This window comes from Epinephelus lanceolatus, chromosome 23 (genome assembly GCF_041903045.1).
Source record: "Epinephelus lanceolatus isolate andai-2023 chromosome 23, ASM4190304v1, whole genome shotgun sequence".
Lineage (NCBI taxonomy): Eukaryota > Metazoa > Chordata > Actinopteri > Perciformes > Serranidae > Epinephelus > Epinephelus lanceolatus.
Genome location: NC_135756.1, coordinates 25,760,453 through 25,784,875, shown reverse-complemented (window position 1 = coordinate 25,784,875; position 24,423 = coordinate 25,760,453). Strand labels below are relative to the sequence as shown.

The following is a 24,423-nucleotide window of genomic DNA, read 5'->3' as shown; positions in this document are numbered from 1 at the left end:
ACTCCATGAGGACCCATTTGTTATGTAGATATGCATGGGTACGCATCAGTGTGGACTCAAAATGACCTAAGATCAGGTATATATTGGTCTCTAGTGATTGGTTAGGGAAAATCAAATCCCCCTCCCCCAGGAGATTGCAAAGAGTGGACACAAGGACAGATTGAAGATAGAAAATGAATGTAACGAGTTGAGAAGTCTGTCTGTTATCAGGCAACCATATTGTCTGTCCTGTATCCAAAATATTGCCAGATGGCTGCTATTTTTTTAGACACTAGTTCCTGTTTGGCATTCACACTTTGCACTCATATTGTCACACTTTCCTCCAGTAGAGTAGTATGGCGACATTAGTCCAATAAACTACACTTAGGTGCAGATTTGACCAGACGAAGCCCTTACAGCGAGGGCTCTGTCTGACGCTGCAGTGATGTTGAAAATAATATATTATGCATCCCTTCTTCTCGTCCATGTTGGCTTAAAAGTTGCAATTGAAAGTTCATTCCTGACCTTGGACACAGCAGTTGGCAAAACAACTTCACCACTGCTGTGGAGCTTTTCATGATGTCACACAATCAGCATCTGTTTTTCAGAATACTTTTAGGACTTCATGTGGGCTTTAAAGTGTAGACAGAACAATTGAAAAAGAATATTTGTGATGCCAGTGTCCAGCAGTGATCAAAAGACACCATTTTCTTAACCCCCATTTTAGCTACTTTTCTCTGTATTAATACACAACAAACTCAGTTTCGGTGTCAGCCACTCAATGGGCTGCTGGCATCAAGTGCTGCATGTGGACAAATAAAGTGTCTTCCATCTGTCTCCATGTCTCTCTCTCTCTCGCTCATTCTCTCCTCTCCTTCCTTTCCCTCCTGTTTGCTCCCTGCTTCCCCTTCTCATTTTCTCCAAGCCCCAACCGCTGTTACCGTGGCAACCACTTCTCTGCCCTGATACAGTGCGGGGAGAATTGTATCACACACACACACACACACACACACACCACATACACAGTGTGACGGCTTTCCCTTCGCAGGGGTAATTGAAGCTCTTAATCCATCTGTTTCTTTTTTTGTTAGTCAAAACAAAAGCAGGCATAGCAGGATGAAAGCTAAATGCACCTCTATTAACTGGCGTACAAAATGAGCAAATGACTGCAATTCCCCTATACTGAGACAAGATAAAGGGGCTGGCATTCACCGCCGCCACTCACATACAAACACACGCACACTCATGAGCGCCAAGACACAAAACATGATCCCATCGACCCTGAATTACATCAGTGTTCTTCTTTCAGTGAGATCTTTGTTTATGAGAGCAGGGTCTTTGTTTCTGTCTGGTGTTGTGCCGCTGTGGTGTGGTTTAATTAAGTTGAGATGGGGATTACCTGGTGTGTGTGTGTGCGTGTGTGAGTGTGTGGTGAAATGGCAGCGGGGTGTTACTGTGGGAAAATGTAGCTTCACTTCTGCATTGTGTCAAGAAATTATATGATATCTGCCCAGAGAGAAATAAAGAGGATAATGAGAAGGGTAAAAGAAAGACATTCAGTGTATTGAATAAGAGAGATTTCATAAAGGGCATGTGATAGACTATATATAATGAGTTTTATTCTAAAATGAAATATTTAATTTATATATATTAATATATCTCACAGTCTTTTTGTGATATTACAGCTGAGTTTGCAGTGACTTGCACCAAGATTTGCAGCCATTTTAATATAATTTTGAGATAAATTCTGGCAATATTTAAAGCTGCGATGATGAATATTTTTATATTACCACAAAGTCAAATTGCAATGTGGTGATGACTTGTGGTGTTGAACCCACTGTGTATTTTCACCCATGTAGTTCCCCCTCAGCTCAATATAGCATTTTAGCATCTTTTAGCCAACTGTTTTGGTTTTTACTGTCCACAACTGTACCTCTTGGTTTCACTCTCACTGATCTCATCAACCTTGTTTTCAGCAAATAAGCTGTGTTTGTGTAAACCCACTGTATGCCAGCTGAACCAATCAATCAATGACACACAAGTTAGCGGCCAGTTGTCAAATGAACACAGCAGAGGTCAGGGATAAATTTGATACTTAGATGCATAGTTAGTCTGTCATCACTGACATCACTGTCATCTGATCATACACGTTAGTCTTCTAAGACTGTGCTGTACGGTCTTTACGGCTGGACCAATTGGATGGTGAAATGCAATAGATGTAACCATGTGTGTCTTGTTTATGTCCTATCTTACTGCCATTGTATTAATTAAACATAATAGAAGTAATTTTATCCGGTAATTTTATTATAGATCATTACAAATGTGCCATATTTTAAAGGAAGCAAACAGTTACACAGTGAAAAAGTTAACCATGTATAGAAGACTAATTTTTTCAATGCATCAAGATGCATCAAAAATTGTTGTATAATTGCATCATAGCCCCACCATAGCCATTAGCAAAGAAAGAGCCAGATACTTTCTTCAGAAGTTGGAGGAAAAACTTTAACTTGCATTTGTCAGGTGGACAAAAACAAGACTGATTGAGTGCTAATGTTGCTCCATGTCTGCCAGATGTATAAATCGGTGAAAGTTAGCTTTTCCCTCTGAATTCAGTCTAAAAGGAAGTTAAGTTCAGTGGAAACCGTTTATAGTTATCATGGTTTCAGTGATCAATACGCTTTGGACAGAATAATTCTTATACAAATGTTGTTAAAATAATTCTCGCACATTAATGAAGTAGTTCATCAGGTGGTCATTGTGGGTCTTTTCTTACCTGACAACATATGGAAAAGCAATTTATACAGTATTCAGTGTTATGCAGTAATTCAGTAATTCTGTGTTTTTTTTTTTGTTTTACTCAAAAGAAGTAGTTTTCTTTTACAGTGTGCGTGCACATTGAAATCATGACAGTCATTTTCTCCCAATGAAAACAAAGAAGGATAGGAAGCATATGTCAAACTGCCAAAAAATGAGTTGATGCTGCAGTGAAACTTGGTGTTCCTCACCCCTGCCTCACAGGTGACGCCCAACACTCAGCAGCAGGTTTTGTGGTTTTCATGGGAAGGCAGCTGGTTTCATCTAAAGTAGGTGAGAAACGATAGACAGTGGTTGTTGCATTGAACCGGTATTCTGCATAAGAAACAAAGAAAAATAAAAACAAATGGTGATAATAATCACTCGCTCAGTGATCAGTCTGACTTGGACATATGGGATCACTGTAAATGGTTTCCACTGTACTTCCTGTCAGGCTGTGAGGATGTCATATTCCAGTGATATTATGTCCTACCTATTGGAGGAAGTATGTGTGAGGAGATTGAGTCCTGTTTTTGTTTTTTTGTCAACATACTTGACTTTTCAGTACAGACACCCTTTGAAGCTTCCTTTGTTTGGTAGTAGCTTTAAAGTGAGAAAACCTCAATTAAATTCCTAATTGGCTCCAGTGGCTTCAGTCTGATGCTATGCTCAGTTGCTACAGCTGTTAGTAGTGCAAAGGCAAAACATCTTCCCGTTTTTCCCCCGGAGTGTGAGTCCAGGTACAGAGCATTAGCGGAGCAGACCAGAGTTCAGATCCCAGAGCTATGAATTCATTAACAATCTGAGATCAGACAGCAGTGATGGATAGCCCGGGCCTGGCCCTGAACATGCAGTAGTAAAATTTCCTCTGTGACTTCAGTTATCACTGAAGTGATGCACGCTTAAAGGCTACACTCCCATCTCTGGCTTCCTTCTTGTGTCACACAGATCTCCCTCCCACAAGCTTAAAAGAGGGAGGAAAAGAGGCTTAAATACTGATGCAGAAGAGAGTGATGAAAGGCAGCTGGGATGGCATAGAAGTTTCTCCATGGCCTCAGTTTGACCCCCTCTGCTCCTCGTAGTTCGACAGTCACCCCACTCGGTGCTGCTTCATGCTGTTTAGGAAAAGATTATCGAGTGAACAATAATGAGACGGTTGGGAAAACACACACATGGTCCTGCTCCCTCTGCTCAGCTGTATCTTTCTGGTCCTCTCCTTGTTTCCCTCAGCGTTTTATGTTGCCAGCAGGGCTGCCAGGCTGTCATGTCTATCCTTTGTGTCTAGTCATGCTGAAGCTGTCCTATAACCACACACCGCTCCAGTCGGGCAGCTTAAATGACACACTGGAAATAACCTCATAATAAAACCTCACAGCATAAATTAGGCCTTCCCAGTCATCCTGCGTCCAAAACCAGCGACTCTGCCCTGTTGTGTAGAGAATAAGTGATCCGGTGAAAAACAGTGTTGTTGTTAGATCATTCTCTGTCGTGTTTTCTTCTGGGATCTCAGACAGGGCAGAGCAGTCAGGACGAAACAAAACAGATTCATCATACTGACAGATGCTGCACTTGTAAAATGATTTGTGGTGTAATTTTCAAGCATGTTTAAGACTTAGAGGACCATGTTAGTGGTTTGTTTGTGTTTATATTTATAGTACAGCCAACTGTTTTCTAAAGCATATCATAAATTTTAGATTGATTCCTTACCCCTGAGGCAGTCAGTGTTTATCTCACATTTCACTGTGGCATAAAAATTTCAGCTTTCAGAGACTCAAGGCCCTGACACATGCCTCGTCTTTTACTGCCTCCAAAACACGAGGCTGGGCGTGAGGTGCTACTCTTGCACCAACTTTGAAGGGTCTGGAGACAGGCTAAGTGACAATAACCAGCACGTACCATAGCCGACTTAACCAATAATCCAGAATTCGGAGGCAGTCTTCTTTAAGGCATTGTTTTTTACCTGAGAACTAAAATGTTACCTGTCGGACAGATTGCAGTTGAAGCTTTGGGTAGCCTTGTGCTAAATTGATCAACTTCTCTTCAAGTTGTCTTTTGTGTTATTTAATAAAGTGATAGAACAAGACAAGAGTTATAACAAAGTCAGTCTATTTCAGCTGAAAGGTTAGAGCTATGACACCTTGAGCGCCTCAAAATCACAGATTCAGTCACGTAATATAATTAAAACTTGTAAGTGCACAGAAAAAGGGAGGCAAAGGGAGGCATCTGGTTAACTGATAGCTTCAAAGCAACCTTCTCATATACAAATGAAAACTCTCCAAGGACACACTTTGCTCCAGGTACAATGGAGCCTGATATACAACAGGAAGCAGAATACTATATGTCTATATAAGGTAATGATTAATTTTGTTCCTACAGACACTTTGACATATCAAGAACAGAAACACAAATGACAAACATTAAACTAAATATATCAAGGTAAAATGGTAGAAAGAACTCAATGTAGAAATTTCAGGTGAAGATTGGTATAATATATGGAAGTTACACCATTCGACCACTAATTTGCGAATCTGGGGGTAATTCTCATGAAGGAATCTGATTTGTTTCTTTATTACGCCAAAACTGAAAAGTAAGCATCTCCATAGCTGCCAGAAATGTTGGCAAGAGTGTGGGTCTTTTGATTTTAGATCACTCTTGTGTTCTTTGGAAATGTCAGGAAAAAAACTGTATTTTGAGAGATGGTATGTAAAGAGCTTAAGCGCATACTAGGATATGAGGTTCCTCATAGTTGTTTAGTGCGTTATCTGTGTACATTTTCTAAAGAAAATATCATTGCTAGTGATTGATATTTTATCAAAATATTACTAGTAGCAAGCAAGAAAGCTGTCAGTAGGAACTGGGGTAAAGAAATACCACCAACGAAGGATCAATGGCTAACAATTGTGAAAGGAGTCTTTTTAAAGGAGAAACTGACACACGTATTGAGACAACAAGAAGCACAACAAGAAAGAAAATGGGAAAATGGACTCTATACAAGACTCAAAAAGAGACACTGGACTGAAATAATAATGAATAGTTACACTAATCCTTAAGGCTGTTTACCCAAGTAGCTTCTTTTTTTTCGTTAGCTCTTATTATTTTTCAATTATTTTATTATGCTTTTGTAACTGAAATGTCACAAAAATTGTTTTAATTAAGATTTAAGTGAAAAGAAAAGACTGCAGGGGCAAAGGATTGAATCACAGAGGACTGCTCCACAGAGCCACCCCTGAAAAAGGGAAGAAAAAATTGGTTTTGCTTTGTCACATGACATAGTGCACAATGTTGTTTTCAAAAAGGTAATTTTATGTTAGGGCACAGCCGTCCTTTCCTGAAAAACAGGCATTTGGGAACGCTTGTACGCTGCAGCGGTGTTGCTCTTGTTTTTTAGTTTGCCTTCCCCCTCATCTATGTTGACAACGATGGATTTGACTGTGCAAAAAATGCGGCTGTTTTCCAGGTTCTACTTTTTGCCATTATATAGTCCCTCCTGATCTTGTGATTGCAGTGAAAATTTCAGTTCTTCTTTAATTCTTTTTTCAATCACTGCAGTTTTCCACACTGTAAAATCCAGTTTGTGCATTTAAACCCAACAAGCTCCACGATATATCACAATTTCCTTCCACAACCTTGCATTTGTAAACATACAGCAAGTTATGAAGAAAACGCATCACAATTCTAAAGTTAAACGCCGCTGCAAAGTCACTCATTCGTGGCCAAAATACGGACAACAATCTTGTTAAGACTGACTGTAAAGATACCACAAAGAAACAGGGAACTTACTGTCGAATCTCAGATGTTCCTTGAAGGAATCCTTCAACATTTTGGGGAATGCACTTTGATGACATGTTTAATGATGTATAATACGAAGCCTGAGTCAGCAGCTAGTTAGCTTATATTAGCGTAACGACTGGAAATGTATTAGAACAGCTAGCCTAACCAAGCAGCCATCGTTGATTCCAGGAATTTACTGCTCCCAGCCAACCACGTAAAATGTTAAATTGTTGTAAGACTTTGAATTTTGTATGTATTAAACAAGACGTAAAATGTTAATTAATGAGAGTTAGAGTTGTTACTTTTGGATGGAGCTAGGCTAGCTGTTACCTGTTTACAGTCTTTATGCTAAGCTAAGCTTGAGAGGTGAAATGGAAATCGATCTTCTTATACAACTCCTGACCATAAAGCGTGAACCTTTTCCTTTTAAACACACCAATAAGAGGGTTCCAACATGGTTGTTTCTGCAGAACCACCCAACAATATGTAACTAGCAACAAAATGTATGTACCTAAACCTTCACAGGACAGATGAACCCTGCTTTTTCATGTATAATCTCCTTTAATAATATACTATTGGAGGTAGCAATTTCTTGATCCTCAGTGATGCTTCTCTGTGGTGGTACCTCACTGCACTTTGCCCTTGCATTTTCTTCATCCTTCCCCTTTTCTTCTCTGCGCATCCTCCTCTCACCCCCCCTTTCCATCTCTTTACATCCTACTACAGAAGTGAATGCGGAGCACAGTTTGGCAGTGACTCTACCGGCCATCTGGTACTCCGTGTGTGTATGTGTGTGTGCGTGTGTGTGTTTATCCTTGTATTTTTGGATGTTGACAGCAGATTAGGATGAACCTCTCATAAACAAAGCCGCAATGTGTGTGTTGATTTGGATGGTATTTTCAACGCAGCACCATGCCGTGTGAGGCTCTATCGATCGTTTTGATATAGATTGACTTAATATAGCATGTAAAATCACACACTGTTGACGCTCTACCAGGCGCTGAGATGTGACTTTGTGCTGCATTGTTTGACTGTTGCTTTGCTTGTGTTTAGTATATTCAGTGTGAATTTCAGTGCTTCGGTTCCTGTTTCTCTAAAATTAAACAACCAGTTGAAAGGAATGCAAATTACACCAGCATTTTGTCTTTGTGTCAAGAAATAATTAACCTACTTTAAGATAAATGCTCAGCGTAAACAAGTAAGGTAGAGTACATGTTAATGGTGCTTTTATTCTTGATGTTAAATAGACTATGATACATTTCTGTGAAAGTACAGAAATAAATCTGCAAGTACTTGTGTGTAAAGTGTTTCTGTGCATATCTGTATATACAGCAATATGTGCCTCCTGTGCCCCATTTGCTTCATTGCAACAAAGAAACCTCAAACTCTCACATTGTAGCCTCTGGTGCTGCTGACAGTCTGTGATATTACACATTTTATTAACCCAATCTATATCAACAAAATCTATCTTAGCCTTAGTCTTCAAATATATATGCAAATCTGCAGCCGAACTCCTCCCAGCTGTGAGGTGTCTCTGAGGGATATTATTTATCTTTGACTAGGAAACTCAACACTGAATACAGCAGCTCATGAATGTGATTGGACAGTATTAAAAGAGATGTAACCACATGTTGTTTTTTCCTGTAATTAACTGTATCTGATAAGCTTTGATCGTGTGTTTGTGGATCTTTTGGGATTTAGAGTTTATGGAATTTTTTACTGTCCAAATCCTGCCTTTCAATCCTGTATCATAAGAGTACTATGTGTATTTTTATCAAAACTTTTAATAACACTTTTGTAGCACTGTATAGTTGTAGATTAAAGCTGGGGTAGGCAGGAAGCTGGAAAAATACACCCTCCTTTTGCAGCTCTCCCCTCTCTGTCCTAAGCCCCTCCCACCAGGCATATGATTGCATTTCATACAGTAACTCACTGTTCCCATACATTGAGTTATTCAGTCGTATTTTATTGTACAGTTGCGTACATTCCCTCAGGCCCTCCTTGCCCCTTTCTCACTCTCGCTGTTTATCACACCACAAATGAGACTAGAATTAGCTAGCTGTCCATTGTCCCTCTGCCTTGCCGCTTGCTGGTGTGGACTGCTTTGCTGGAAGGGAAGTGGGCAGTAGCACGGAGATGGACTGTCGGTTGACGGCTGTAGTCACTCAAATTCAGTCAGTGCAAACCCCCCTCTGTCAGCTGGGTATAACCTATGTAATGGCAGCAACAGAAAGTTTACTGATCTGGCGAGAAGTTCAGGCGGACCGTTCCTGTTGGATTTGGTTTGCTCTGGCAGCTGACTGGCGGTCCTTCGCTGGAACTTCTACCTGCTCTACTCCCAGCGAGTTAGTTTGAAGCATCAGAGAGTTAGGCTGAGTACATGCTGTGATTTGAGGCCATAGCTAACATTAGGGACTTAAACATGAATATGAAGCCTCAGCTATAAGCCTTTAGCTCCGGTTAGCAGAAGGCTAAACTATTGGCAACATTTACTCCCCATCTCTGAAAAATTCGCCGATATTGCCATGTGTTTCATGACGTTGTTGTGAGACTCTCTTTTGGACTCTCTTTTTGACTCTTTTGATAAGTCCATATTCCTCTTTTGGGTCGTTCTGTAGTGTAGGCAGTTGTTGCCAATGCTGGAAAAGCAACTCTCTTTGTAGGATTCTCTGCCATTAAATCAAGCTTTTACCAAAGGGACGTACACGCGCATCTGCATTTGTAGAACTGCCAATAGGAAAGTCTTTCATCATGAGCTAGTTTTTCTAAAGCCTGAAAACAGATCCAAGAGGAGGTGCAGAAGTCTCTCAATCCACTTAAATTAAGATGTGCTCAATGTTTATTATGGAGTTGTTGCCCAATGATGCCAAAATGAAACTGATTAACCTTAGCTTTAAGTCTACTATATAAAGATTTCACTGTTCAGAATATCATCAGGGGTTGATTTGTGCCAGTACTGATCACCTCTCCTTGTCTTTGCAGATGGAACATCGGCATCGTAAGAAGGAGACCCCTGCACCCGCTAGCACCCATCATTTGTTTGTGCATGTGAAGAGCCTGATGAGCGCCAATCTAGGGGAGGAGCTTGAAGTCTTCTTCCACATTTATGATGGACGGGAGAATCGGCCACTCAGGTAAACACTCTGAAGACAATAATCCCCCATAATTTGATGACGTAGTGATGGAAAATGCTTCAATCGTTTGTACCAGTAACAAAATTTGCTTCATTGTTAAACCTAGGTTATAAATTTTCGATTTTTTTCGGCAGTGTGCCAAGATTCAAGTGGTTAAAATAGTTCTATGTTTGCTCATATATTTTGGATGCACAACACATAGCAATGTAAGGGAGGTAGATTGGTGATTGCAGAGGGGCACTTCAAATGGCTCTACCTCCTGATGTCAAGAAGACTGCTTTAATTATATTCATGAAGACTGATTAAATGAAGCAAGTTGTTAAAGCGCTCTTGAACACATAAAAGTGGGCAAGGCCGTGCTCTTTTGTCATATAAAAAAGTGTCCATGCCGTCCACATAAAAGAGCCCATCACCGTGGGAGTCCTCACACATCACTTGCGTGCACGAAAGAACACCAACACACACCCACACACTGCTGACGGGGCGTCGGCCAAATACAAGACTGTGTTTAAACTCCTTGGTTTCATAGTTCAAAGCGAAGAGATTCCATTTCATGTCACAAACAAGTGGATTCGTCAGGCAAGGAAAAGGAGTGGGTGGAAAAATGAGCACGGCAACGCTGTAACTGCTTTTGATAAGTCATGCTTGTGTTTGACGTGTACTCTCCGCCCCACAGGGTCACATCAGGGGAGCAAGGGTGGCATTGATGGGACTTTTATTATTTTGTGTCAGTATACAGTAGCTCCACTTCTGTTTCTATTGAAATCCAGTACATTATTCATCACATTACTGACAGGAAATCAAACTTTTGTCTGACTTGGTTGACCTAACTTTCTTAAAACCTTGCACGAAGAGTCTGTGGTTTTCCTGTATTTTATGAATAATAGCGCACAGGAAAAGAGTTTCTATTTTTACAAGAAGTTTGCAAGGCCTTTTTGGTTTTCATGATGTGGTTTGTCTGAGAATAAGATGAGTTTCTGAACAAAAAAGATCTGCCTGTGTACACACAAGCACACACACGCAATGTTTCAGTGGATCAGAACCACCTCTGATTAATAAGGTACATTTAAATGTGCTCTCTGGCCTCCTTTTAGCTCATACATCTGCATTCTTAATGTACAGTTAAAGGTTTGGCAATAATGAAGGTACATTTTTGCAACTATTCCCAACTATCACTTTGTCTGGAAGTGGGTATTTAGCCTTCAGTGATATAATATTAAGTTCCACTTCAAGCATGCATGCATCTGGAGTGGATTTAGGGAGTTACCGATTTCTGAGCCGAACATTGCTATTGACCGATATTCACTTTGTCGACTGCCATCGACCTGTCAGCACATAAGACAAGCTAAAGGAGCAGGGCTTATTACTTTTGTCATCCCATCGTTCCAGGGAAAAAAGATGTTTGGGTTGAACAGAGATCTTCCCCAGGACGACTCTGGGATGAAAGGAAACAGTAAACTCACTATCAATGCAACATGGGCGTACCCTATTGTTTCAACATGCTACATTGTGAACAACAAATCTGCATTGAAATCAGCAGGAAGAGAACTAGCTAACATTAGCTGTTAGCCAATAGATGTTAGCAGCTAATGGAAGTGGCCAAAACTACTCCTTGTCCTGCGTCCTTGCAAGTGTTACGGGCTGACGTGGTTTTGTCTGTTTTTTCAAGCGTCCAAGTGCAATAGCATGGGATCTCGAGGGCTGAATACAAAGCAAAGTGAACCTGGAGCGCTCTCACCACTCACCACTCTGAGTCCGTTTAGTGGGGTGAAAAGGACCAAGTGTGGAAACACCGTATATAACAACCAACCAAACGTATCAACCACAACCAAAAAAAACATAGGCTATAAACAAGTTCCTTTCTTTTTTTTTTTAAAGAAACGTGCAAGGCCTTTTTGGTTTTCATGAGGTGACTTATCTCAGAAAGAAAGATGAGTTTCTGAATCAATCTGATCTGCATGTGTACACACAAGCACCCACACAAAAGCTCATTTAATAAACAAGGTACATTTTAATGTCCTCTCTCACCTCATTTTAGCTCATACATCCTTGTTCTTGATGTACGGTAAAAGCTTTGGCAATAATAGAGGTACATTTTTGAGACTATTCCCAGCCCACACTTTGTCTTGAAGTGGGTAATTAGCATCCAGTGATACCATGTTAAGTTCCACTTGAAGCATGCATGCATTTGAAGTGGATTTACAGCTCATTCTCTGGAACAGAATGAAGTCGGCTTTAGTTAATAGGGTAATGTCACAAATGTTGTATACTGTGAAGATATCAAACAGCAGCATCAGAAAGTCAACATACAACAGAGATCTTATATGTTTCAATCAAACTGAATATAAATTAGGAGAAATTCTATAATAACAAATAGACACAAAGGTATTTTCTGTCCTACAGTTTATCTTGTTTCCAAATTCAGCTAATTAGAATTTTTCTATCAGTTTTGGGGGATCAATGCAGTCAGAGGCCTTTACCATTGCACCTTACTGGTGCTGTCTTCGAGGAAAATCTCGCAGTGGCAGCTTGCCAACGTTGTCTCTCACTGTCTGGTCACACACATAAACAGAGACACACACATTTGCGCAAGATGCCTGGCATTGAGCCATTTCCACACTTCCCTCAGTGCTGGTGCTTTCTGTGTGTGTGTGTGTGTGTGTGTGTGTGTGTGCGTCAGAGACCAGATGGGGGTCCGACCCATTGTCTTAGTACCATGCCAACACCAGCAGCGCCTGTGCGCCGTGGCAGCTTCTTTGTGTATAATACAGGCTTCTTGTCTGGAGACACACTGGCATACTGTGCCACGCTCGCACATGATCCTGTTGCTCTTTCTGCCTTGTAAATTTTGGTGGTATTCCAGATCAAACACGCCCTTCATACTGCCGTTCTCTGTTCCCTCAATCCATATTCACACTGCCCTCCACCTCCTAATTGTATCCTCCATTTAACTCTAACAAGGTCACACATGGACGACTGGACGTGGGTGTTTTTGTGCACTTTGTGTGAACTGCAGAGGCCCAGTGTCACTGTCTTGTCAGGTCATTTTTTCACCTTTCCACGTGGCCTCTGGGGGTAGATTTAGGTTTTTCAGCCAGGGGGAGGGAGGCAACAGTGCCAGTTAATTTAGCCAGTATTTTACACGCCAGTGGCCCACTATCCCATCCCCCCTCCGCCCCCTCGTCGGGCGAGCGCACAGCTCTTAATGCAATCATCGATATCAGGAGAGGGAATAGCAAGCGCAGTGGGGGCCCAGAGGGGAGGGAAATCGGCCATTCATGTTATGTTAATGTGAGCGGTGATAGAGGGAGATAAGGTCCCGCTGGGGGACACTGGTCCTCTTAGCTTGGGTGATCAACACACTGCAGCTGTGAGGGAGAAGAGTCGGTGGCAGCGGAGGGTGAGAGACTCGGGCATGTGTGTCTGTGTTTGCAGGAGTGGCTGTTAATTGGCAGTTGGGGTTTCAACAATACAGCACTAATTAGGTTTCGGGAAAAAAACGTGCGCAAGTCTCATGTCTAATGCATAGGAATCCGTCTCCATATGGCTGGATAAATGGCCTGGAAAGTTACAGAGAGCAGCTAATGAGGAACAACCGCATTGAAATCAAGTTAGCTCTCAACTGGTTCATTTCAATACGGCCCATAAAAGGGAAACTTTACTGAAGGAATACATGTATGAAAAATCATAAGCATTTGTATAATTAATTATCAGGAGCTTAATTAATTCAAACATGGGTGCCCACTGCCCTACATACACAAAACACTGAATTACAGTGCAAGAAGCAGCCTCTTATTTACATCATGGAGAGACAACTTTTAAGCTCTTGTAATAAGAGCTTTTAATAGCTCAGACTATTATAAAACATCCTAATCCATTGTAGCTGTATGCAGCATGAAGTCAAGTTATATAGGATCTGTTTGGGTAAATTCTGCTCTTGTGTGAATGGGCCTACTGTAGCTCGCGCCTGCTAACCGCGCCAGAGACTTGGCTCATTGTCAGGCGCTGGTGCATTACAAGGTTTTCTCTCTGCTTATCGGTGGACTGTGAAAGTCACCTAACTGGATTAGCCTTCAGCTCGCCAGCCAGGATGAGACGGGCCCAGCAGGATGCCTGCGCTGCCTCTCTTTGAGCGTGTGTGCGAGATAGAGGGAGAGAGGACGGAGTACAAAGAGAATGAAAAGGCGATCTGTGTCCGTCCTTTCTGTTTTTGCCCGACATGCACTTAATATCCCCCCCCTGCACGAAGGCGGGGTGCCAGGGCATTTGAGGCCAGGGTTGTTATTTCAAGTTGGGTCATTTGGCTCTGTGAAGCTGTTGAATTTCATATTCTAATACAGTATGTAGAAACTGTCCAAAGTATGATTAGGTGTTGCTTTAGACAGGACGCCAGACAATTTACTTTTCCAATTGTCTCAGTGTGGCCGCTTACAGTGTTATTTTTAGCCACAGTAGCTTCATAGCTCAAGGGATGGCAGCGTTGGTCTGTCTGTTGGTTAGCTGTTCAGCCATTTTGGTCCAGACTGATATATCTCATTAACTATTAGATTACCATCAAATTCGTGGTCCCCAGAGGCTGAATCCTGTTGACTTTGGTCATTCCCTGACTTTTCATTTAACGGCACCAGAACGTTGACTTTTGTGGTCTTGAGTTAAATGTTTCAACAACTTTTGGATGGATTGTCATGACATTTGGTATCAAAGGTTCACTGAGAAATAGCATCAGAAATACCACTGGTCCACCTAAAATAATGTGACAGTTAGCCACTTTGTTAGCATGCAGGTAGCAGCAAATAATAGCTAGAAAAAAGAATACCTTGCTAGATGGCTAAACTTTTGTTTACAGTTGTCAATTGATTTGCCAAGCTTGTAGATTGTGAACCAGTTTCCTTTGTCATATCTGGCACTTGACCTTTTGAAGGTCACCTTTTTCTTGTTGACTTTTTCGACTTTTTGACAGTGTATCTGTAAGCCTGTCATGTGTGGTCAAACTGTCCCAGGTTCTGCTAGTGACTGACATTAGATGCGAGTAGGGCTGCCACGATTAGTCGACTAATCGATGAATAATCGACTATTAAAATAATCGGTGACTATTTTAGCTGTCGACTAATTGGTTTGAGTCATTTTTCATAGAAAGGTACTATAAAAGTACCCCAAAATACTCTTACTGCAGCTTCTTATGTTCAGATATTGGCAGCTTTACGCACTCTCCCGTGACAGTGAACTAAAACCCTTTGGCTTGAGTATGAAACAAGACATTAGATGACGTAATTTTGGGGTCTGGGCAAGACAGACCGACATTTTTCAACATTTTAACACATTTTTCGATGAAATGATTAGTTGACTAATCGAAGAAATAATCGACAGATTAGTTGACAATAAAAATAATCGTTAGTGGCAGCCCTAGATGCGAGCAAGTCAGAGTAACACAAAACTATCCCTGAATTCAATATTCTCATGTAAATAATGTTGGATTACTATTTCTTAATTTATGGGCTATTTGGGACTTTGGAGGTAATTAATATGAACATAAAATAACAGAGCATTCGAATGCTAAATTGGACGTCAATTACCATGGCAGCGATTTAAGTTTCTAAGCTTCGAAGGTTTCGATCAGCTCTACTTGGTTGATCCTTTGATTTTGATCTTTTATATTTTTTAACTCCATTTTTAGGTCAAATTCTTTATTTGTCCAGTACTTTAGTTAATGTCCAACTACTTCTAGGGCTAATGCCATTTCAATCAACCTCAGCTGTACTTTCTATGTTTTGCTAAAAAGCAACTGTCAACATGCTGTCACGCTGCACTAAAATGGTCAGCATGGTAAAGATACCTGCTAAATATTAGCATGTCTGCTTTTCATTGTGAGCATGTTAGAGTGCTGACATTAGCATTTAGCTAAAAGCATCACTGTGACTTCTGCTGCTTTCCAAGATTTTGTCAGCATTACCAGTTCTAGCCAGGTTAGCCATTTTTAGCAATGACAGTTGTTTCAAACACAGTAGCAACATGTCTACTGATAATAGTGATAGTGATGAGTTAATGGTAGTTAAAGAATAACAGTACAGCTTTCACCAATAGCAATGCGCAGAGCAGCCATATTGGATTTTGAGGTTGTGGTGGGAGAGGTTTCTCTGACTTTGCGAGTCGAAAATACAATTTCAGGCAGTGCTCCAGTTGAAATTTCTGACTTGTAACACCATAATTGCAGCCTCATGGAGCTGCTAGCATGACTGTAGACTCATAGTTGTGTCCACAGAGGGATGTAGTCTGCATTTTTTTGTTCCTTTCCTGTCTGTCTGTCTTTCGCGTTTCTGTTTTTCTGTACTTCAAGTTTCTTGCTCAGCACATGCTTGAGTGTCATTTCCAGAGTTGTTAGCATGGCTGTGGACTTGTTTTCATGCGCTAGCATTAGCATAGCTATTATGCTAGATAATGTCAGCCCAATGGAGTCGCTAAGCTGTTCCTTGTAATGTACATAACATGCACAACAAGATACATATATGACTCATACAACTGCTATTTGATTATTTATACTTTAAATTACATATATAGTACAGTGCCTTTGACATTTACTAGCACTGAGCAGGTTCATTTTCTTATTTTCTCTCTTTATTCACCATCTTAATAATAGTCTCAGAGTTGCTCTGTCATAACCAGAAGATTTATGACAACCAGCTTGGCAGTTATAAGTCTGAGGTTGTACATTTTTTGTTGTTACCCATCACTGTTTTTGCTGACAGTCCAGTATCTGGGCTGGAACGTGTCCGAGAGAATCCACAATATGCAACAAAGCTGCTCTGAATATTTTAGTCAGCCATGGAGGAGCCACGTGTAGATGTACTTGTTGTCTGATATGTTACAGACATCCTGTGTTAGGGATTTGGTTCAGTTATTCAAGCTTTGTGTATCTTTTTCTCTCCCTCTCTCCCTCTGTCTCTGTTCCTCCTCTGCCTGTCTGCCTCATATTCTGCTTCAGAAAGCGTTAGTTTGAAGCTTTAACTTTGAAGCGTTCTCTCCAGTGCCCACCATTCAGAGCTTGACATCTCTGACATTTTTTTTTTCAATCTTTATTCTGTTCAGAGTTAGCAGTGGCTTGGATGCAGTTGTTTATGATGACATCCAGCCATCACTCCTGACCCCATTCATCTCAATGTGTGTTCCCTCCCTCTGTCTCTGCTCTTGTACAGTGAAAGGTTCTTTGTCAAGCTGAATAAGAGCGGGTTGCCCAAGTCACCGGAGAAGACAGAAAGACAATGCACGCTGTTCGTGGTGAGTAGTGAACATGACTTTGCATTTACAGAGATTGATTGGGGGCAATTTAGAGTTATGTACAGTTAAGCTGAAGTCATGCTCTATTGCCCTGGAAACTAAAAGCTCAGCCTGTGCTCTGAAGCTTGTTTACAATGATTCAATGTGATGCTAGAGTATGTTTTCCTGTTTTTTTTATTCAGGATTTGGGAAGCAGTGATCTACGAAAAGATGTCTACATCGTTGTGCACATCATAAGGATAGGTGGGAGTTACAGGATGCAGCTTCTTTATTCAACTGAGCGCTACATGTCTTTTAAATCTCTTGAGCTTTCATAGCAGTACTGTTTTGACTGTGGATGTGTCTTTGTTTGTGTGTGTGTGTGTGTGTGTGTGTGGGTGGGTGTGCAGGGAGAATGGGAGCAGGGGAGAAGAAGAATCTGTGTAGCATACAGTACAGGCGGCCGTTTGGCTGTGCTGTCGTCAGCATTGCCGATCTTCTCACTGCTGACTCCAAGGATGACCACCTGCTCAAGGTTTATGCGTAAGTCACCGTTGACAACCAGCATGTCATTACAAAGTCCTGTCCTCCAAATATTACACCATGCTATACTACACTTCAAAGGCCAAGTGTTCAGGATTTAGGGGCATCTATTGGCAGAAATGAAATATAATATTCATAACTGTTTTTACTAGTTTATAGTCACCTCAAAATATGAATCCCTGTGTTTTCGTTACCTTGGAACGAGCCGTTTATATCTACATATATAGTGGGTCCTCCTCCATGTAGTCATCCATGTTGTTCTACAGTAGCCCAGAACAGACAAACCAAACATTGACTTGAGATAGGACAATTCACATTTTTGCGTTTTAGTGGTGGCCACTATAGTTCTCCTACACACTTGGCCCACAGAGAAGTTTCAATTTTGCAACCTCACCGTTATGTGCCACTAAATCCTACACAAAAGACCTTTAAGAGAGCCTAAAGCCCTCTGAAAGCTCACTGATTAACATGATGTACCTTGTTAATTCATACAAGAACCAAAAGGTGATAACAACTTTCTCTTTAAGCAAAGCTAACTGTGTCCTGGCTCTTGCTTCATATATTACAGTCACATATGAAAGTGGTGTAGATCTCATTTCACTTTCAGCAAGATTTTTTCAAACCTCAAGCTTTTCTTAAAGAGTCAGTAATCTTAAAAGTTATGTTTTTACTCTACATACCAACCAAAGATATATGTATGAAGCTACAAAGTGATTTGATTCATCTAACTTACCAATACATCAACAAAAATGCACCTTTTCCTGTCGTACATCAATAGTCTGTTGTTTTTCCACCAACAGTGGCAGTGAAAGGACACTGTGATCCAACCTAGTCTACACGATGCCCTGAGGGATAGGAAAGGCAACCACTGACACAGTAGTTTGACCTAAATTATAGCAGGATCAGAATGACTGGCCAAATACATTTAGCTCAGAAGAAAATACAACCACTTTCTTTATACCTGCACTTGCACCACAGAGGTTTTAGTCGGATTAGCATTAAAGTCCTGAACTGAATGTTTTTAGAATTAGGTCTAGACAAGACGTCATTGTAAATACTGTAAGAATTTGTTTACTTGACCTGCCCTAGTTTAAAGTTAAAATAGTGTGTAGTCACAGTCAGACCCATAATGTTTTATTCGCACCTGTGATTTATGTAGCATCCAACGTGTGGTTCATTTTACATGACATGTTATCAAGATTACAAGCCACCAGTTGCTAGGAGTGTAAAGAACTGAGTGCAACAGAACAGCAACCATCAGCCTCTGCTGCACTGACTCATAACATTCTTTTAGTCATTTGTCCTTATTAATTTCCCAACTTTATTAAAGTGAAATATTAAATTGCTGTAGTGCCCTTTGAAGTAGAGAATCTCTTTTTAAGAAAATATTTTCTGTCTCAGGTGTAACACTGAGAGTGAGTGGTACCAGATCCATGAGAACATCATCAAAAAGGCGAATTCCAGGTACAACTTGTCGGGCTCCAACACAGGTAAGAACCACGTGTTTAATTCAGTTAAGAGGACCTTCTTTGCTCTCCATAGTCATACAGACAGTGTTAAAATGTCAGATATTCATATTAAACATGGCCAAAGTTTAAAATAATGAGGTAAACATATGTAAGACTAACACAAAACCTCAGGCTCTTGACTTTTCTGAATACTCTGTTCTTCTTTTGAGACAAGCTGATGTCAGCTGCTGACAGATTTAATCTTTTCCAGGCATGCAGCTACAAGTGTTTACATTGCATACATTGCTACATGTAGCTACATGCTAATGTCAGGGATACATATAAACTTGATTGCTGTTAATTTCTCACTGATTTCAGATCATATTCCTGCTTGAGCATCTCCAGTCCTGTTTAGAAGCTTTTTATTGGTGATTTGTGATGGTAGAAAGTCCTGTTATGCACGGTTAGAGTCATTCCTCAGCTGCAGGTGCGCTGCTACATGTAGCTGCATGCTAACCTTTTATTTAACCAGGAAGTCCCATTGAGACCGAAAGTCTCTTTTAAAAGAGAGACCTAGTCGAGGTAGTAGCCAATCAAAACACATTTAAAATGCAACAAATACAACATATAATACAAAAATCCACAATAAAACAACTACTCAAACATAGTGGCCTCTCAAGGAAAATAAGCATGTCTCTTTGACCATATTCTTCATGATGCCCTTAAATTCATTGATGGAATGAATGTTTGTAATTTAGGATCATGCAGTTTTCCCCAGATCTGTTAAAACCTGGGGTACGTTAATAAGCAACCACTTGGAGGAACTTAGCTGGTGACTACTAGAGCTGACACACAGAAGGGTGTCGAGGTAGGCTGGAAGTTTGCCCAATAGTGGTTTATAGATAAAAATATACCAGTGCTGTTGTCTGTGAGTGGTCAATGACGTCCAACCCACCAAATCATAAATAATGCAGTGATGAGTCTGGGAAGCATGTAATCTTGGTTGCTGATTTTTTTATTTTCTCCCTGATTTTGGATCATCTTCCTGTTAGAACATGTTCAGTTGTGAAGAATTTGGTTTGGAAGCTGTTGTTAGTGAATTTTCATGGTAGAAAGTGCCGTGAAACAGACATTTTCAGCTGCAATGACAGCACAGAGACACTGAGGTACCGTTGACTTGGAAATACTGATGAATCAGAGCATAAAGAGAAAGGCACTAAAACAGAGTGTTTCAGACAGAGGGTGAAAACAGGTTTTGCAAGTGTTTTTTTTTTTTTTACATTTAAGCATGTTAACATGTATGTTAGCAATCCCAAATAGGTCTCCTTTAAACAAGGGGATTGTGTAATGTTTTGAGCTAGCCTCTTCAGTCGTACTGGCTTTGAGCAACTCTACTGGTTCACTTTTTGTTTTGTTTCATGTTTTTTATGATCAGGAAACAACTTTCAGAGCTGTTATTCAATAGCCGGATGATAATACATCTTATTTCTTTCCCATACCTTCATTGTGCTGTGATAACAATCTCCGTTGCATCATCGATCTCTTACTGTGCAATAGTCAGCTTCTGGTCAGTCTGAGCAGCGTTTATGTGGGAGTGAAGTTCCTCTTTAGGGGAGCTGATCAGTCTTCACATGGTCGTGTCTGCAGGAAGCCCGTTTTTGCAAATGCATTCAGAAGATTTTTATAAATAGCTGCCTTCGCACCATACTGAACAACAGCATCAGCAGTTTCCCATAGCAACAGGTTGGTGAAGAATCGGAACATTCAGTTCTTCAAAAGTCCAAGAAATGCCATGTGACATATGAAGAGGTTTGTTACGCAATGGGATTCATACTTATAGATCTCTTATAGATGCAGCTGCGAGAGGAATCCTATAACCCAACATCTTTATGTACACAAAATTACAGGCTAAGATGAACTTCTGATTACAACTTCAAACTATAATGTACAGTGACGGAAGCTCAAATGGCGGTGCAAAGTGTGACGTGAGAAGACACAGTCACGAATTAAACAGTGTTGTCTAGCTTGCAGCTGTTTGCATAAAGTAGCAAATGTATAACCAACAGTAGGCAATCAGCAACAGTTCATCAGAAGTTTGTCTTAAAGCTGATTTACATAATGTTTTTGTAAAATATAGCTGCAGGCTTTTTCAAAAAGACAATGTTCATTTTGTCTTCTTACATCTCCATCATGTGTTCTTAGGGGAGCACCACAGCCTGCTTCATAGAGGGTGAAGGGATTATAAACATCAAGAATTTGTGAGACTGATCTACTGACTCAGCTCCTCTTTTCACCCCCCCCTCCCTAGAAGACCAATAATTACTTGAGGAGAAGTCATACAACTGCGGGACTTGAAATTATCGTGGATAATCTTGCGTGAAGGAGCACAGTAATTAAACTGAGTGACACAAAGCCATTTAACGCAGTCCGCGTTATCCATGCAGCATCTTTACACCACGTCGCTTCATAACAAAACTGCAGCATACAGCTAAAGTTCTATATGACGCTGCAGCTGTTGAATAGATGGAGATGTAAGGGGCTTTGCATAGCTGAGCTGATAAGTGCAACAAAAGTCGAAATTAATTTACGATAAAGCGAAGGAATAACATTAAAATGGGAATATTACACAACCACTTAACTGTTTCCTTATCTCATATTGAACTCCAACACAGTCTCAGGCAAGTTCTTCATCAGCGTTACTTGCTACTTAAATGGTAGAGTGGCTGTATTATCACAGCGCCGCACATGTTATCAGATTCAATTACTGATAAAGCAGACAGATAACGTGGCGCATTGTTGATATTAAACTTCTGCTGCAGATGACACTGCAGACGTGCGGCTGACTCAGTGACATTTTCGAGCTTTTAGATGAGAATTCTTGTAAATTAAAAACAATTCCACTCATTAGAAAATAACATTACTGGCAGAAGACAGCACATTGCCTTAGTTTCTCAAACTGTATCCAACATACAAGTGATTGCTTCAGGCTTTTATTTATGCTCACTAGCACACACTGGCCCACACATCAGTAACACATGTAAGTGAATTATTTTAAAGAGTTACTCCCGTCTTGGCTGCAGTGTGCAGTTCATCACAAACACTTGGATGCTAGCTATTGAGTAGCTGTCAGCTGAAGACATTAATCCAGCTGAACAGCTGAATAACATCAGTGCTTTCTCTTTCAAAGTGCATTAGAGGAGAGCTGTGCGTATTTTGCCACAATGCTCTGGCATGCATAATTCACGTGAGTTCGTACAAAAATGACATTTCCACCACTTAACTGAATTTGACATTGATTGTGCCAAATGAAAAGCTTTAATCATAAACACAGAGGTAATAACTTAAATTTCTCAGATAATCATTCCTGAACGTTTGGTTTCATTTGTGTACAGTGAGCAGTATTCATCTGTGTGGGTGTAATTAATTCATTATCATTTAATTAGCTTTGACAGTTTGCACTGTGGCTCTTATTGCCTCTTTTTAAGTTCTTTTATCTCTTTAATAGCACGTCTCACATTACTGCTTTTACTCTAACAGCACTGATGACAGTAGGGACACAACCTGCTATCATGTCCACATTTATAAAGTTAAACGCTAACCCAAACAAACCACAGGAAACATTTCCAGTGCAAACTCTGATTCCCTTTTTTTTTAGTTCTCAAAGTTCCCTTCTCCCCTCCTGCGATTCCTGTCGTCTAATACAGTCATGTTTCTGGCAAAATGATGTAAATGCAAATAGTCATACAAGTATGAAATTTGGCAAGAAGTACCCTGACACAAAGGGGAAGATAGCAAAATAAGATTCTGGGGCTTGCTGCCATATGTCAGTTGACCTTTTTATCTTGAAAATTACACTTGCTTTGTCCAGAATTCGTCATGATACCTCAAATCAGAGAACAGAATTTTCAGTCACTAGTCTGCTTGCCAGCAGTGTGTACCCAGAAGTGTTGAATTCCCCAAAGTTTTATGTTAGAAATGTTAAAGATGACACTGAGAGCATTCAGGGGAATGTTGTGAGTATATGGGTACATTTTGTGTTTCAGAACTGAGAACACTGCAATAGAATAAAGCTCATTTGGGTATAAAAAAAACATTGTGTGGATCCACAAAATCAGGCTCCCATTCATTGTCTATGGAGCAGCTCCAGACTGTATACTTGATGATATTGCTAGTTTTCTTCTCTGGTTTCTGGCTTTGAGAAAGAGTAACTCATGCTCACAAATATTGCTTGAACTTTACAAAGACCATGGAAATTACATATATGTATTGTAAATTTAGGTTGAGTTCCCATTTAAATCCTTTAATACTGAACCTTAATATCTGTTCATCGACATTACATGGAATTACATGGAACTTTTTTCCATTAACAAAAAATTCTTCATGCCCTTAAATGGCTTAAATGTAACCTAAAACCTTTGCTCTATTTCGGGATCTATGAATATCCATGGTGGCACAATGGCGCAGTGGTTGGTATTGTCTCCTCACAGCAAGAGGGTTCGTGGTTTGAAACCTGGGGTGGGAAGCCCCCTCTGTGCAGAGTTTATGTGTTCTCCCTGTGTCAGCGTGGGTTTTCTTGGGGTACTCTGGCTTCCTCCCACAATCCAAAGCATGCATGCTAGGTTAATTGGTGACTCTAAGTTGTCCGTAGGTGTGAATGTGAGTGTGAACGGATGTCTGTCTCTATGTGTCAGCCCTGTGATATTCTGGTGACCTGTCCAGGGTGTACCCTGCGTCTCGCCCAATGTCAGCTGGGATAGGGCCCCCCAGCGACCCCTGACAGGGTAAGCGGTTATGGAAAATGAATGAATGAATATCATAATTAGACCCCACCTCTATCTTCACCCACCCTTCACCCGGTGGTGCTAATGTTGGATAAACCTTGTTCCAGATTACGAAGTCTGAGAATCTGAAGTGAAATAGAAACTTAGCTTGCAGCTTCAGATACCCCTCACTGCACTGTAGCATTTTCCTTTTGGTATGGAAAGCCCCACCCCGCAAGTTGATGGGAATGGTTCCATAGGTATGTGATGTAATGAAACCCTGGCTATATGAATCCAATCCATGTTTTTGAGACATTGGTACATAGTAGTTCTAAGGTGGAAATACTCGCCCATTGCATTGACGGCTTGTTTCACTCCATAGCAAATAAAAAACACCATATGGACGAATTGACAAGGATCAAAACATGAGTTTCATTGGAGGGGGTCTTTAAATCCCTGTACCTTAGCTGTGCTCACTCTACATTCAGAACAGCTACACACAACATCACTTGCAGCACAGTTTTACTGGCTACATCCTCATCTGAAAAGTCAATTCCTCCCAAAGGGCAATTGTTCTTCTGCAGAGCAACATTACAGCATAGATAACACTTGATTCGCTCGCCTAGCCTCGACACCAAATGTGCAAACTGGAGAAAATATTTCATCTTTAGCAAACAGGTCAGTGTCTCCTCTCCACTTTGTCCCCATGAAAACGTCCATGAAGGAGTTATGGAACACCATGCA

At 40.7% G+C, this 24,423-nt stretch overlaps 1 protein-coding gene across 11 annotated transcripts in view; it reads left to right on the top strand.

The window, feature by feature from the left end:
- Positions 1–24,423, top strand: part of dock4b (dedicator of cytokinesis 4b) — a 170,189-nt gene that overhangs the window by 59,193 nt on the left and 86,573 nt on the right. For all 11 annotated transcript variants that reach the window (XM_078165406.1, XM_033614621.2, XM_078165405.1 and 8 more), the window contains exons 8-12: positions 9,526–9,677; positions 16,868–16,949; positions 17,132–17,192; positions 17,339–17,471; positions 18,873–18,961. In XM_078165406.1, the coding sequence (XP_078021532.1) occupies positions 9,526–9,677; positions 16,868–16,949; positions 17,132–17,192; positions 17,339–17,471; positions 18,873–18,961 (517 nt within the window). The remainder of the gene's footprint in view (positions 1–9,525; positions 9,678–16,867; positions 16,950–17,131; positions 17,193–17,338; positions 17,472–18,872; positions 18,962–24,423) is intronic.